This window comes from Halichoerus grypus, chromosome 15 (genome assembly GCF_964656455.1).
Source record: "Halichoerus grypus chromosome 15, mHalGry1.hap1.1, whole genome shotgun sequence".
Taxonomy (NCBI): domain Eukaryota; kingdom Metazoa; phylum Chordata; class Mammalia; order Carnivora; family Phocidae; genus Halichoerus; species Halichoerus grypus.
In genome coordinates, this window is record NC_135726.1 from 18,345,250 (window position 1) to 18,361,056 (window position 15,807).

General features: G+C 59.0%; 1 protein-coding gene across 4 annotated transcripts; it reads left to right on the forward strand.

Annotated features, from left to right (window-relative positions):
* The first annotated feature begins 318 nt into the window (after positions 1 to 318).
* Positions 319 to 15,713, forward strand: FHOD1 (formin homology 2 domain containing 1). 4 transcript variants are annotated; one of them, XM_036115078.2, is made up of 24 exons: positions 319 to 618; positions 7,598 to 7,704; positions 8,077 to 8,141; positions 8,464 to 8,531; positions 8,605 to 8,710; positions 8,784 to 8,878; positions 9,143 to 9,254; positions 9,341 to 9,435; positions 9,541 to 9,684; positions 9,798 to 9,943; positions 10,022 to 10,309; positions 10,443 to 10,466; positions 10,856 to 10,909; positions 11,785 to 11,900; positions 11,987 to 12,591; positions 12,917 to 13,072; positions 13,276 to 13,458; positions 13,548 to 13,667; positions 13,745 to 13,906; positions 14,300 to 14,490; positions 14,583 to 14,775; positions 14,857 to 15,019; positions 15,095 to 15,295; positions 15,370 to 15,713. In XM_036115078.2, the coding sequence occupies exons 1-24, from the start codon at positions 418 to 420 to the stop codon at positions 15,450 to 15,452; spliced, it is 3,678 nt and encodes a 1,225-aa protein (XP_035970971.2). In that variant the 5' UTR covers positions 319 to 417; the 3' UTR covers positions 15,453 to 15,713. The 4 variants fall into 4 exon arrangements, with proteins under 4 accessions (XP_035970971.2, XP_035970973.2, XP_077918888.1 ...); XM_036115080.2 differs by lacking the exons at positions 10,443 to 10,466; positions 10,856 to 10,909; XM_078062762.1 differs by lacking the exons at positions 319 to 618; positions 10,443 to 10,466; positions 10,856 to 10,909 and adding an exon at positions 3,514 to 3,616.
* The last annotated feature ends 94 nt before the right edge of the window (positions 15,714 to 15,807 follow it).

The window sequence follows — 15,807 nt, forward strand, 5'->3', positions numbered from 1 at the left end:
TCTGAAGAAATTCCCGCCCCACCTGCCCGAATAACCCCTCAACAAGAACGCAGCGTCACCGCCACCAACCCCAATGAAAACCTCCCCGCTCTGGGCACGCTCTTGAAGGCGGGGGGTGGGGGGGTGGGGGGGTGAGCTCCGGTTTTCCCGCCGGCAGAGCCAGTGAACTAACGGGATCACGATCGCGCCCTCTGAGTGGCTGGCGGCAAGCCCCGCCCCCAGCAGTGGTTGCCCCTCCCGGCGCTTTCAGGGCCTACTCTTGGCTCCACCCCCTTCCTCGGCCCCGCCTCCGCCTGGCTCCGCCCCTCTTCAGCGGCGTCCGGTCAGCCCCGGCCCAGACAGCCGAGCTAGTTGAGTAGACGCCGCGGCGGGGCCGGGACCCTCCCGGAGGCGCGCGGCGCGAGCCAGTGACAGACGATGGCGGGCGAGGAAGACCGTGGAGACGGGGACCCGGTATCAGTGGTGACTGTGCGGGTGCAGTACTTGGAGGACACCGACCCCTTCGCATGTGCCAACTTCCCGGAGCCGCGCCGGGCCCCCACCTGCAGCCTAGACGGGGCACTGCCCCTGGGTGCGCAGATACCCGCGCTGCACCGCCTGCTGGCGGCGCCGCTGAAGGTGAGGGGGTCCGGAGAAAGATTGGGGGCGATCAAAGGTTCATGGCGCCATGAAAGCCTTTGGGAGGTATCCCTCGGGGAGAGGCTGGAGCGGGTGCGCTTCTGCGGGAAAGTCTTGGACTGGGGACTTAAGGTCCACGCTGCCCGGCTTTCGCGGGACGCCTCTCAAGTTGAGGGAAGCTGAAGAAGGGAGATGGGAATTTGTGGTCTGCGCCACTCTGGCTGCCCCCTCGAAGTGAGGCCCACCTGGGGAGATGTTCGGGGTCCACTCGCTGCCTGTCTGCCTGGGTAACCGATCTGGATAAGGTGACGGTAGATGTTTGGGTGGTAGCGGACTATAAAAGTTGGAGCTGGGGAAGCACCAGCTTCCACCTGCTTCAGGTGAGGTGGGGCGGGACCGAAAGGAGGGGCGGACCCGGGGCGGGCCACTGGGGGCGGCCAAGGCCTCGAGCGGTTTCTGGAGGCTGGATTAGGTCCTGCCGGATGGAGTGTTGCCTCTGTAGGTGCGGGCCCCGCTTGGGAGTGCCAGTAGAAGAGAGACTTCTCGGGGTGAGGTGAGTCTCCGGGAAGCGGTCCGGCCCGGGACACGCCGAGAGCTGGTGGCTGCACTGGTGGAAAAGCCCTTTGAGTCACCGCCCCCACCATCCCGTACTCCCGCCGCAGCCGGCCCACTGCTAGAAGGGAGGGGGCGGGCCGGGCTAATTTTAAACCGCCAGCCTGCCCTAGTTTGCCTGCGTCCCGGAGCCGACTCGTGCACAGTGCTGGGAGAGGCCCTTTTCCAGATGGTTGGCCCTACCTCCCCTCCGGCTCCCTGCGCTCAGCCCCCTGCAGGCAGCGCTTTCCGGCGCGCTGGGTTTCCGGACCAGGACTCTGGGAGGTGCACTACCACCCCCCAGGGTTCCCCGCCAGCCAGTACACACCGAGTGGTGAGGAAAAAGAGAGAGTTGGCGGGGGTGCCCTCCCCTGCTCCCAGCCTTAGCTGGGGGGCGAGTTACGCAAACTTGCCCCCTAGGCCCGGGGTCTCCCCTGGAATGTGCCCCGGGCGCCGGGCCCCCAGCCTGCATTCCTCGCTCTGCCGGCCAGCCCCGCCTCTGAGCGCGGGCGGGAGAGTTAGTGAGATTATTGGCGGGGGGAGTGGCGCGTGTCCGGGCAGAGCCCCGGCTTCAAGGCCACGGCTTGAAGGTTGTAAGTACACTGCCCACTTTAGTGTTTTGATGCAACCCCTTTTGTCCTGCCCTGTTCAAAGGGGCAGTCTGAGGTGGGCCTGGAAAGAGCACGTCCATCCCGAGGCCACCTTCAATTCAGGTTGGGCGCTGGAGAGGGGTGTTGAACCGAGTCTAGGTTCCTGCCTTCAGGCTCCTGGAACTCCTGGTGCTGAAATAAGCCTGGTGCATTACAGAGAACATAGTATTCCTCCCACTCTAGGACAGGACTTAGCCCTAACAGCCCTCTTCCCAATTAGGGGCAGATTTGGGAGGTCAGCAACAGAAAAGAACAACCCCTCTTCTTCCCCACATTAGGGACCCATCTCCCTGCTGCACCAGGTGCTCTGTACTCCTTAGCTAAAGACTACAGAGCTCAGATGGAGAATGTGTTAAGTGTTAAGTACTCCCCAGCTCAGACATTCCTGGTCTCCCCACCTTTAGGATCTCCCACTTGGTGTACCTCAGGACTACCATATCCCCCACAGGCAGGATATGCTGGTGGGCACACTGAGTTACCACTGTGCCTGTAGCCAGGATTCCCTGGGGCTGGCAGCTGTGCGAGGAATGGTCAGATACACTGTGATGTGCTCATCCCAAATATAAACTGTGACCACAGCCCCAGAATAGAAGGCTGGAGGAAGAAGAGCTGAGAATAGGGTAGGGGCAGGGACATCAGAGGGCTGAGAGAGGGGGAGCAGGGCTCCTCCTTGCAGGAAATGTCAACAGCTCGTCCCTCCCCTCCTCCTATAAGTGTATGCCCCAGGGGCACAGACATGACTCAAGCCTGCCTACATAGCCCTATAGAGGGGAGAGGTGGCCCAGAAACCCAGGCATTCCCATCCCAGGCCTAGAGCAGAAATAAGAAGGAGGGGATCACCACTCAATACATTATCCTCTGTACATCTGTCCAGTAGAGGAACAGGACACAGACAAGTGATGACATCTGCCCTCCCACTCTGGGCACTGACCTTCATCATCCCTGCAGACCCTGCTCCCTCCCTGGGAATTTAGGAAGGTCCAGCCTACTTTCTCTCTGGAGCTCCACCCCACATAACCCATTGGGCTGGGCCTAGCCACTAGAGTTCCCCTGGGGGCTTCCTTTTTAAACCGTTTAGAGCTTTCAGATCTGAGAAGGCCTGGCTCATTTCCTCCTAGTCTAGGAGGAAGCTCCTCGCCACAGCCTCTGACTCATCTCCTGGCCTTGGGTGGGAGTGGGAGGGGTGAAGGGGGTGGGGAGGGTCCTGGCAGTGCCTTGGGCCATGCCTGGTGTCCCCAGGGGAATATTAGGAATATCTGTCTTCCCTCTGTGCACAAGCCTCTCCCAGCCCAGGGACCTGCCCCTGTCCAGGGGAGAACCTGACCCTCTGGCCCTGCATTTCATCTCTTTACCCAGAGCTCTGCTACATTTTGGTCTTCTGGGCAGTGCCTCAGGAGCCCCTGTCTGACACCTAAAGGGCCTGCTACGTGTGAGATAGCATTGACTTCTCCCTGGGCTCTGGGCACAGAGACCCGAGTCCTGCTCTGACCCTGATGCAAAGGCCCGAGGAGCCCCCTACTTCTAGCAGCAGGGATAGCCCTAGAAATCCGTCTATCACCAGTAACTGTTTCCCCAGCTGTGGCTAAAGATTAGAGGAGGACAGGGATGGCACTGTCCTGGGATGTTTCTTGACCTTGCACCCTCCCTACTCCAGCCTCAGTTTACCTCTCAGGAGCAGTTGTGGCAAGGGGGCTAAAGTGTGAACCTGATCTGCTGGGACAGGGACCAACTGGAGGGATCCCAGAGGAGGTTTAAGGGTAAGATGGGGTGCTCTGGTGATGAACTGAGCCCTTTATTTCCTTGATATGGAGGTCTTTTGGGGAGACTAGAAGTTTGGGATGTGGACATGAGTTATGGCCTTCTCCCAGCTTTCTCTGGGGCCACCATCCATGTCCAATTTACTGGTCATTCTGGGGTCAGGCTGGGATGCAGCCTGGTGAGGAACCCCAGGACCTAGATCCTTGCAGATGTAGGCATTGTGACCTTGGCGTGTATGATGAGTATGTGTTCATTTGTGTTCCCTTGCTACAACTGGGAGGACCAGTTCGGGGTATTTGCTGAGTCCAGAAAGCTGAGGGGTGGTCTTCAGCCCTTGGCAACACTACATGCTCCAGCCCTCCCCCCCCCACCTCCCCTCCAGGGTTCCCTGGAGCACTTCCAAAGTCCATCCACCCAAGATGTAGGTCAGTTAGCCCTGGTTCCATTCCTGGTTGTGCAGCCTGGGGCATATTCACTGAGTTTCTGAGCCTTGGTTTCCTCACCTGTAAAAGGATTGTCAGGAGAGGGGCACCTGGCTGGCTCAGTTGGTAGAGCATTTGACTCTTGATCTCAGGGTTGTGGGTTTGAGCCCCAATTTGGGCACAGAGATTGCTTACGTAAATAAAACTTAAAAAAAAAAAAAAAAAGGAATAGCAGGAGAATCAGACAACTAGGCAAGCTGGTATGTGACACAGGGGAGGCATAACTATTATGGGTTTCCCTCCTCAAGGCCCATCCATGGTGTCTCATCCAGGAAGTCATGGTCTAGTTGGAAACCCAAGATAACAGTAGAAGGAGGGTGTCATGTTTAAAGTTTATTTATTTGTTTGTTTGTTTGTTTAAGTAACCTCTACACCCAACGTGGAGCTTGAACTCATGACCCCAAGATCAAGAGTTGCATGCTCTCCAAATGAGCCAGCCAGGTGCCTCAAGGGTATCGGGTTTAGAGGACAGCAAAAGAAAAAAAAAGCAGTTAGCAAAATTATTTCCTAAAACGGGAGTCCTTCAGCATATAATTCTGCCCTCTTCTCCATCTTCTTTCCCTGCCCCTGGTGTGTTCATTCTCTCCTGATTTGCAGTTATGAAAAATATTGGGGAGTAGACACCATGGTCCCCTAAGTTTGGCCCTGCATTTAAAGCCATATGTAATGAGTTGGTTTAGGCTGTCAGAAGAGCCTGAGCCCAGAGAACCAAGAGAAAAGTGGGGTGGATGCTGAAGGGAGGGGCTGAGCCTGGGAAGAATGGAGAGGACTGTACTCCAAAACAGACACAGAGAAGCGTGCAAGACAAGAACCAGGAGGGAGTCAAGGATGTGGGCCTACACGGGCCCTGTGCTGACCCTCAGCACTGTCAGCAGGCTTATTCTGGCCTGGCCCAGCCCCAGGGTGTGAGAAACAAGCCCCAGAGGTTTGGCTCTCAGAAGGGTGACCCGAGCAAGGGGCCAGGGGTGTGAGGGACAAACACCACCCAGCTGGCAGGAAGTCTCTGTTCTTTGCTACCTTAGCCCACCCTCCCCCATCTCCACCCAGGACAGGCAGCTGGGTTGGGGGATACCATCCTGGAGGCTTTGGGCTGGCTGTTACCTCAGGACTCCTCTAGGGAGGCCACTGCTGCCACCATGGAGGGAAAGGGGTTAAACCTGCTCATCTGAGGAGGCTGGATGATGGAGCACTTGGCCTGCAGGACCTTACCCCAAATACATGCAGGCCTTCTGGAAGCAGCGGGCCGTTCTCTGCTCACTTGGGATTAGAGCACACAAGCGTGCTTGCAGGAGGGGAAGAGAGCCTGCTGGAGCCGAGCTTTCTGGGGATGTGCTTCTTGGACCTGTGCTCCAGCAGAGCATATATGTATACCGCAGACCATGAACCTGGGTGTGGAAGTACATACCAGGTTTAATCTGGTCACCCCTCCAGTGTTTAGCTTTACAGCACTCCACCCCTCTCCTTGCTTAGCATTCATGACCCTTGTACTTCTACATGTATTTGTGGCCTTTTTCTGAGGCGAGCCTGCCTGCCTCCCCAGCCGGGCTGGAAGGCAGGAAAAGCAGAAGCAGTATCTTCTTCCCCACTATGTCTTCAGCACCTAAAACCAGCCTGGTTCATGAATGTTTGAATGAGTGAGCTAGTCTATGTATGTGTGATCTGGGGGATCCCTGAAGGAATGTGTTGCTCTGGGGCTAGGGCAGGGTGTGTGGAGATGTTTCTCTAGGGTCCCAGAATCCTCTAGTCCAAGGTGGAAGGAGATGCAGCTGTGCCTGGATGGGGGTGGGGTGGGCAGGCTGCTGAGTCATCATATGGGAAGAGGGATCAGGAGGAATGTGGGGCTGCCCTCAGCTGAGCTGGGCCAAGACGGAGTACCCCAGCCCTGGGGCCTTGCCTCTGCATCTCAGGCCTGTTCCTGTTAGGCCCTGGAGAAGATGACTCTGCTCCCAGGGAGGGGAGAGAGGCCAGGCCCGCCCAAGGCGCCCAAGGGAGGGCAGGCAGCCAGGCAGGAAGTGGGACAGAGAACAGGCTGGAGTGTTTGTCCTGTGTCCCATGTCCCAGGCGAGACAGGGTGGGGGAGGGGGGCAGGAGGAGAGGGGGTGTCACCCAAGGGCCTCAAGGCTGAACTGCCAGGAAGGAGGTGGGTCAGGCTCTCAGGCATGAGCAGAGGTGCAAAGCAGAAACAGGGGTAGGGGCAGGAGCTGGACTCCCTTCCCCCCCAAGGGACCAAATGCAGCTGGAAGCTCTTGGACTGGGCCCAGGGCAGGGCAGGGCAGGGCTGGCAGAACAGCAGGACGAATGATGGGATTGACTTCCCCAGTAAGAGGGAAGCCAGAAAACACCCTGCTTCTCCAGAGGTGGGCTCTCCCTGGGCCATGGTACGTCAAGGAGCAGGCCCACTCAATTCAAGGGGACTTTGTTGAGCCCTGCATACTGGCTCAGTGCTACAGGGGAGGTGTCTCGAAGAGGCACAGTGCCGCCCTCAGACTCTGGAGTCACTCCACTAGGGCCTCTCTACAGGTACTTCTTAAGAGGCCAGTGTCACGCCTGGTGGTGGTGGACGGGAGCCAGGCTGGAGGCGTGGTGGGGATACATGGGAAGCAGACAAGTGGATAGAACGTGTGCCTTGTACAATGCAGGTTTCAGGGACCCAGTGCAGACTGATGGAGTCAGACCCTAAAACCTGGTTTTCAACCTGGAGGCCTCTGAGGTCCAGCTCACTCGGGGCAGGGCAAAGACCCTTAGGCCTAGAGGGACTGACAGCCTATGGATTACCCAAAGCTCCTCACGGTCTCAATTCAGGGAGACACCATACACACACACACACACACACACACACACACACACACACACCCTCCCAGCTGGGTTTGCACCAGCATTCGTTAACACGTTCTCCCTGGGCTTGACTGCTTTGTGGATGCAGCTTATCACCCCCAGGGCTGTGAACTTCCTCGAAAGCAGGAGCTCCCGCCCATCTTTATTCCCCTTCCTTATTCATGTTCATTAGCTCAACAGTGTTTAGTGAGCACTTTCTGTGAGCCAAAAGCTGTGCTAGGCTCTGCAGATACAGCATGGGGCAAGACAGACACGGTGCCTGAACCCAGAGAACTCATGGTTAGTGGGGAAGAAGAGTAGTGTATGGGACATTATCACGCTGTGTGGAAGGCCTCACACATGGGAGCTACACACATGGGGTGGAATGGGTCGCGTAGCATTGGCTAGAGGAGTCCAGGAGAGCGTTCCAAAAAACCATTACCTGATCTGAAACCTACAGAATGGGTAGGTGGTTAGCTGGAAGACATAGCACGTACAAAGGGCAAGAAAGCCTGGCCCCTGGGGTGCGTGGGCACTGCACATAGTAGGCCTGGGAGAGATGGCTGCCAACGGAATGCGTCGCTGCAGCGCACACCCCGTGGTATGCCACTCTGCCAGCTCTCTGAGTGGGAGGTGGCAGGGCATGGGGTCTCCGTACATACCCCTGCCACCTCTTTCCCCCAGCTGGAGGACTGTGCCCTGCAAGTGTCTCCCTCCGGATACTACCTGGACCCTGAGCTGTCTCTGGAAGAGCAGCGGGAGATGCTGGAGGGCTTCTATGAAGAGATCAGGTCAGAGCTGATGGGACCAGGAAGGCAAGGCTGGCCCCCACCCTTGCTTCCACCAGGGGCTGGCTCAGGTGTCAGCAGGCAAGACACCTGATCTCTAGCCTAGGCTGTGGGTTACCTCCTGCCACCCCAGGGGACTGTGCCAGGGGAATCCCAAGGCCTGGCCAGTGTTACCTGATGCCCGGGATGTGTGTGTGGGGTGGATGGGGGGCTCTTGCACATACCTGAGATACCTATGTTTGCACAAACCCTCTTGTTGGGGAGGAAGGAGTTGGGCCAGTGTTGGCATGTGGGGTGGTCTTTAGCTGCCCTGGTGTGGGGGCAGGGACTCTGAGGAATGACCTGGAAACTGCTGACTAGGCTGCTTGATTCCAGCAAAGGGCGGAAGCCTACACTCATCCTGCGTACTCAACTCTCTGTGAGGGTCACTGCCATCTTGGGTAAGTGTATGAGCGCATTGGAGTCCAGGAATCCCCCTCCCCACCCGTGCTGGCTCAGTTTCTTTCAGGCCTGTGCTGGACAGTGGACAAGGCACATGGGAGACAGGATGCGTGGCCCTCCCCATTCCTATCCTGACCTCTCTTCCCAGGGCCAGGGCTGATTCTGCAGCTAAACCGCGATGGGGGTTGCCCAGAGTCAGGGAGTGGAGGAGGAGGTTGGGGGTTCAAGAGTGCTAGAATATTCTTTGGTGGGGGATTGTGGCCCAGTAGAGGAGGGTGTCTGTGCCCCCTTGAGCTCTCCGTGCCCACCTACCCCTTGCAGAAAAGTTGTATGGCTCCAGTGGCCCTGAGCTGCGCCGCTCTCTCTTCTCACTAAAGCAGATCTTCCAGGTGAGGCCCAGCAGTGGGCTGGGGGTGGGCGTCCAGCCTGAGCCCTGCTTAAAGTCCCCCGTGGTGTCCCCAGGAGGACAAGGACCTGGTGCCCGAATTTGTGCACTCAGAGGGGCTGAGTTGCCTGATCCGTGTGGGTGCTGCTGCTGACCACAACTACCAGAGCTACATCCTCCGAGGTTAGCCCCGTCCCTCCCCCGTGACCCCTGCCTTCAGCGACCCCTTTCTGACCTCTTGTCCCTGTGTCCCCAGCACTAGGCCAGCTGATGCTGTTTGTGGATGGCATGCTGGGGGTGGTGGCCCACAGTGAGACTGTGCAGTGGCTGTACACACTGTGCGCCAGTGTGGTAAGTGGCCCTCCGCACGGCCAGGCACCCTTCCGCACTGCCTCGCGCTGACCTCCGCTGGCTCTTCTTCACGGTGGGCTGGACTGAGTGAGACTGAGGCTCCTCTGAGCCTAGGAGGCCCTCCAACACCTGGGCCTGGGGCCAGGGCCTTGCTGCCTAGACTCTCCTCTCTGGGTCCAGCCCCAGGAGCCCTTACCCCTCCCCAGCAGGAGCTAGCCCGAGTCTGGCCCAAGCCCCACTCATATGTGGTGACCCCTCCCCCAGTCCCGCCTGGTGGTGAAAACGGCCCTGAAGCTGCTGCTGGTGTTTGTGGAATACTCTGAGCACAACGCACCGCTGTTTATCCGCGCAGTCAACTTTGTGGCCAGCTCCACAGGTGAGAGACTGTCCCTTCCTCCCCCACCATTCAGAGCCCTCTCTCCTACCTGTCCCTGCGTGATCGCTCCCCTTTCTGTGTGTCAGGCTCTCTTCCTTGGGCCAATCTGGTGTCCATCCTAGAGGAGAAGAATGGCGCTGACCCTGAGTTGTTGGTGTACACAGTCACCCTCATCAACAAGGTGGGGGGGCCTTGAGAAGGGGGGAGAACCAGGTGCCAATTCTGGGCCCCTAAGCCTCCTAACTCCGGTCAGCCTTAGCCTCGCCCTCCCATCCCCACCCTCTAGACACTGGCAGCACTTCCGGACCAGGACTCCTTCTATGATGTGACAGATGCGCTGGAGCAGCAGGGCATGGAGGCTCTGGTCCAGCGCCACTTGGGCACCTCGGGCACTGATTTCGATCTGCGGACACAGCTTGTGCTCTATGAGGTAGGCTGGGCCATCTGGGCGGGCCTGGAAGGGAGGGAAGAGGCGCAGTTCCCCAGCACCCCACCCTACCTATGCGAGTCTCAGCGGCTTAGATCTGGATACACCTCCACTAGAATGCCCTGCGGTTGGAGGATGGAGACATTGAGGAAGCCGCTGCAGGTGGGCGGCGGGAACGCAGAAAGCCCTCTTCGGAGGAGGGCAAGAGGAGCCGCCGGTCTCTAGAAGGCGGGGGCTGCCCTCTTCGCTCCTCCGAGCCTGGGTAAGAACTTGCCTTTGCACAAGAGGAGGGGTGGATCCGCCTGCAGTGGCCTTGTCCGTTAACAGGCCCCGCCTCCAGCCCTGCAGGCCCTGCCTCTAGCCGCACAGGCCCCGCCTCCAGCCCTGCAGGCCCTGCAGGCCCTGCCTCTAGCCGCACAGGCCCCGCCTCGCCGACAGGCCCCGCCTCGAGCCCCGCGGACCCCGCCTCAACGGTAATCTCCACCTACTCCGCTCGCCCGGCCCTGTCGACCGGCCTGGCTCCCAGCCCCATGAGCCCAGCTTCTGGCCTCTGTACCTCGGTGAACCTCTTTCCTGCCATCTCCGTGGGGCCCTCAGCCGACAGCTCCAGCGAGAGGAGCATCTACAAGTAAGTAGGGAGATAGAGGCTGCCCCTAGAGTCCTCTCTCCAGCTGTCCCTCCACTCTGAGCCCCTCCACAGGCCCTCCGCCTCCTCTGCCCAAACTCCTCTGCCCAAACGCGTGCTTTCTCTTTCTTTCCAGACTTCACCAAACTGCTCCTGTTTGGTAAGTGACTGCTGGGGGGTGGGGTTCTGCTCTGACTGGACCTCTTCCTCCTGCTGCTTGTCTTCATCTCTTTCTGGCATTCTGCCTGTCCTTGCCCCTTTGTCATCTATCCCCTTGCCCCCCTTCTTTGTTTCTCTGCTGCTATCTCTTGACTCTCTTGTTCTGCTCCGTCTTTGTCTCCTACTGCACCCTGTCCTGCTTCATGTCCGTCTCTCCCCTCCATTTCCAGTTTCCTCACGTCCTGCCTCCTCCACGCCTCCCCTTCCCACTGGGGCTGGGAAGGAACCCCTGGTACTACTGCCCAGCTCTGTGTGGGTACGAGCTGCTGGGCTTTGGAGTGGAGCAGGCACCACAATTACCATCTCTTCCTCTCATCCCCCCCCACCCAGGGCCCCAGAGAGCCCACCTGTCCCTCAGTCCCCTACTGAGCAGGCCAGGCTGGAGTAAGTACAGAGGCCAGCCTGCCAGGCTCGCCATGTGCTCAGGGCTTCAGCAATGCTTCCCCCCAGCGGGGGTTCCATGTGCCTCATGCAGCCAGAGCTGGGGGACTCTCAGGCCCTTCCTCTCCCAGACATATGCCTCCTCTGTTATCCAAGGGGAAGGGAAGCAGCTCATTGGGGTCATAGTGGTCCCTGTGCTTCAACAGTGACACCTTAACAGCTTCAACCAAAAATGAGGACACAGACTCCCAACCTGGGGCCCAGTCTCCCAGGAATATGGCGGGGGGGGTATCCAGGGTGCTGTATGGTGTGGGGGTAGAGGAGCAACCTAGGACTGAGGGCCAACAGAGGCTGGAGGGGCTGAAAAAAAGACACTGGATCACATTCATTATTTTAACATAAACTGAGTGCCTGTTGTGGTAGCTCAGTCAGTAAAGCATGAGACTCTTAAGCTAAAGCCTGTTGTTTACCAGGCCCTTTTCTAGGCATGGGTCATAGCTCTCAGAAGCTGCCAGACATGGGACAGCCTGGTGTACCCACTGGGACAGCTGTCCCCTTCCCCTGCTTTGAGGGTCCTTGTCTAGAATCAAGACAGTGAACATGAACAGCAGCAAGGTTGCAAGTTAGATGTTAAGCAGAACTTCTCTCCATATGTTGAACTGGGGATGCTGGGTTGGCATTGACCCTCCCCAGATATGGAGGATTGAACAGGGGCTGGCCTTGGGGGGTAAGTCCTGGGTCTGCTCAGCGCATGGACTGCTCCCTGTGTGTCTGTGTGTGCCTGCAGTTTGGGGCAGTGCCCAGGGCCCAGCAAGGCATGTACACCACCCTGGGCTGGGGTGTGTCAGACACCCTCACTGATGAGCGCTTCCCTCCAGAGCCCGGTTCCTGGAGAATGTGGCAGCAGCAGAAACAGAGAAGCAGGCTGCACTGGCCCAGGGCCGGGCAGAGACATTGGCTGGGGCCATGCCTGATGAGGCCGATGGACACCCAGGTGAGTAGGTGGGTGGGCAGAATCCACTCATGTTGCCCTTTTGCTCCACAGAGGGCATGATGCTGACAGCTGCTTCTCTTTTCTAGATACCCGGGAACTATGGGGCTCCCCAGAACCAGGCCCTGCACCCAGAACCCCCGAGAGCCCTGCCCCCCGAGGTCTGCTCCGGGCCCAGCGGCGCCTTGAGCCAGAGCCCAAGGCGCCACTGGCCCCACCAAGCCCCAAGGCTGAGCCCATTCAGGAGTTTCCTGTCCGTGTACCCAAGCTCTGCATTGGAGACCTGGACTTCTCAGACCTGGGGGAGGACGAAGACGAGGACATGCTGAATGTGGAGGCTGTGGAGGCTGTGAAAGGGGTCCCACCCCCACCACCCCCACTGCCTATGCTCTCTGGAGGTCCCCTGCCTCCTCCGCCCCCACCTCCCCCACCCATCAAAGGCTCACTCCCACCACCTCCACCTCCAGCCGCCCCCCTTCCTCCCTCAGCACCTGATGGTCTAGCCCTCCCCACCAAGAGGAAGACAGTAAAACTCTTCTGGCGGGAGCTAAAGCTGGTTGGGGGCCATGGAGGCTCTGGGAGCCATTTTGGGCCTTGCCCCACCCTATGGGCCTCACTGGAACCTGTAGCGGTGGACACAGCCCGGCTGGAACACCTGTTTGAGTCCCGTGCCAAGGACGTGCTGCCTTCCAAGGTAAACCCACCCTCGTCTGCAGGGTAACCCCAGTGGAGGCAGGAGGCAGGCAGAGCTTAAGGGTCTGAACTGCCACCCATTTCCCACATGGGGGAACTGAGGCAAAGAAAGGCACCGAGTCTTGTCTGAGGTCTCTCAACAAGGTATCAGCAAAGCCCTAACTAGAATCTCAGCTCATCCCAAAGCCTTACACATCCCACCCCAGGTTGTGGGGTGACCGCACCATCTGGCCATTTCAAAGGGGGCTTTAAGAGTGCCGTCTTATATTGTTGCCCCAGCTAGTTCCTTTCCCAATCTCATACCACTCTTCTCCCCAACTTTAAAGAAAGCCGGTGAGGGCCGCCGGACAATGACCACAGTGCTGGACCCCAAGCGCAGCAACGCCATCAACATTGGCCTAACCACCCTGCCACCTGTGCATGTCATTAAGGCTGCCCTGCTCAACTTTGATGAGTTTGCTGTCAGCAAAGATGGCATTGAGGTGGGGATACCAGCTAGGGGTATTGGAGGGAGGTGGGAGGTCTGGCCCTCTCCTTTGGTCAGTGGGCACGGGCTTGGTATTTCTACAGAGCAGTCCCCAGACCCTGGGGATCCCCCAGATGACCTAGGGATGAGTCCAAACCAACTCCTGAAGCCTCAGGCCAGGACTGAGGGGACTATGTGGGGTGGTGGCTGCATCCTCAGAAACTGCTGACTATGATGCCCACGGAGGAGGAGCGGCAGAAGATCGAGGAGGCCCAGCTGGCCAATCCTGACGTACCCCTGGGCCCAGCTGAGAATTTCCTGATGACCCTTGCCTCCACTGGGGGCCTGGCCGCCCGCCTACAGCTCTGGGCCTTCAAGCTGGACTATGACAGCATGGAGCGGGTACTTGGATTATGGGGGGGCGGGGCAGGAACAGGGGCAGGTGAGCACAAGGACCAGGTAGTTTGAGAGTCCCTCATCTCCCACTCCAGGAAATCGCAGAACCACTATTTGACCTGAAAGTGGGCATGGAACAGCTGGTACAAAATGCCACCTTCCGCTGCATCCTGGCCACTCTCCTGGCTGTGGGCAACTTCCTCAACGGTTCCCAGGTGAGTAGGAGCGCACGAGGGCTGGCGGCCAGGGCTCTGGAGCCAGCCAGGCCCAGGCTCAGATGGGGTCCTTTCAGAGCAGCGGCTTCGAGCTGAGCTACCTGGAGAAGGTGTCAGAGGTGAAGGACACGGTGCGCCGGCAGTCATTGCTGCACCACCTCTGCTCCCTGGTGCTCCAGACCCGGCCTGATTCCTCGGACCTCTACTCAGAAATCCCCGCCCTGACGCGCTGTGCCAAGGTGAGCGCCAGCCAGAGGCTTGGCTGAGACCAGCCGCGGCAATGAGGGAGCGCTGCTTCCTGGGGCTGGCTCTCCCTCCCTGTCTGGGCTATTGTGCCAGAGTGTGCCCAGCTAGGTGTCTGCGTGGGCTGTGTCCTTGGCCAGAAACACTCTTTCCTCTGCTGGCCTGGCTACACACACCTACTGTCTTTGGGTCTCCATTTAGCCACCACTTCCCCCAAGAAAGCTTCCCTGTTCCCCATTGTCTCCTGCATTAGACTGTGAGCTTTTAGAGGGCAGGAGGCAGGTCTTGGCTAGCTGGGTCCCTAGGGCCCAAGCTGGCTGGCCTGGCAGAGGCAGCTCAGGTGGTGCCCTTCTGTGGGGGGACAGCATGCATACCCCCTGCTTTTCCAGGTGGACTTTGAGCAGCTGACTGAGAACCTGGGGCAGCTGGAGCGTCGGAGCCGGGCAGCTGAGGAGAGCCTACGGAGCTTGGCCAAGCATGAGCTGGCCCCAGCCCTGCGTGCCCGCCTCACCCACTTCCTGGCCCAGTGTGGCCGCCGTGTAGCCATGCTGCGGGTGGTGCACCGCCGTGTCTGCAACAGGTGGGCACATGGGCCAGAGGGGCAGGAGCGCCACCACCGTCACTCAGACCCCACGCGGGACTCACCATCCCTCCCTACCCCGGCCTGCTCAGGTTCCACGCCTTCCTGTTGTACCTGGGGTACACGGCCCCGGCGGCCCGCGAGGTGCGCGTCATGCAGTTCTGCCACACGCTGCGCGAGTTTGCGCTGGAGTACCGCACTTGCCGGGAGCGGGTGCTGCAGCAGCAGCAGAAGCGTGCCACGTACCGGGAGCGCAACAAGACCCGGGGCCGCATGATCACGGAGGTGGGCACCCTTCCGGGTTTGGACTGCCACCCCCTGTGGCTTCCTTCCCCCGCTCCCAGCTCATCCTTCTGTCCTCTGCAGACAGAGAAGTTCTCAGGGGTGGCTGGGGAAGCCCCCAGCAACCCATCTGTCCCAGTGGCTGTGGGCAGTGGGCCAGGGCGGGGTGATGCCGACAGTCACGCCAGCATGAAGAGTCTGCTGACCAGCAAGCCGGAGGACACCACACATGGCCGCCGCAGCAGAGGTGGGACCTGGGGCCACTGGGAGCAATGGGCTTTGGGGTCACCTTGACCTGACTTCCCCATCTGGTCTCCCTTAGGCATGGCCCAGAGTGGCTCCCCAGTCATGCCGACAGCAATGGGGCCCTCCACTGCACCCCCAGAAGAACCCCCAGGCTCCAATTTACCCAGTGACACTTCAGATGAGATCATGGACCTGCTGGTGCAATCAGTGACGAAGAGCAGTCCTCGTGCCTTAGCTGCTCGGGAACGCAAGCGTTCCCGGGGCAACCGCAAGTCTTGTGAGTGCTCCCCAAATTCCCACTACCCGCCTTAATCCCATCAACCCCCTTCCAACCCTGCTCTGTCCCTGCAGTGAGACGGACACTGAAGAGCGGGCTCGGAGAGGACCTGGTGCAGGCACTGGGACTGAGCAAGGGTCCTGGCCTGGAGGTATGAAGGCGCCGCCTCCAGGACACCTACCTGTCGGGGCCCCAGTCTGCAGTAGAAGAGACTAGAGAGTGAGGAGGGATCAGCAGAATTTGGGCCTCTTCTCAACCCCAGGGCCACTCTGTGCCCAGTGGACAGTGCCTTGAGCAGTATTAGCTGTGCGTGCGTGTGTGTGTTTGTGTGTCTGTGTGTGTGTGTTTGTGTGTCTGTGTACACGTACTTGTATGGGCTCCCTGAATACGTGGAGTATAATAAAGTTTTCCTAGCCAACCCAAGAACATTTTCCTTCCTTCGAGGTACCCACCACACTTGGTCTGGAGCAGGAGGCTAATACTGGCTACAGTACCGCAGGACTGGCTCTCCC

Coding starts and splice junctions, on each gene's coding strand:
- FHOD1 (XM_036115078.2), top strand. CDS start 418: ATGGCGGGCGAGGAAGACCGTGGAGACGGGGACCCGGTATCAGTGGTG. Junction 10,310..10,442: donor AGCGAGAGGAGCATCTACAA/GTAAGTAGGGAG, acceptor CTTTCTTTCCAG/ACTTCACCAAACTGCTCCTG. Junction 10,467..10,855: donor CACCAAACTGCTCCTGTTTG/GTAAGTGACTGC, acceptor CCCCCCACCCAG/GGCCCCAGAGAGCCCACCTG.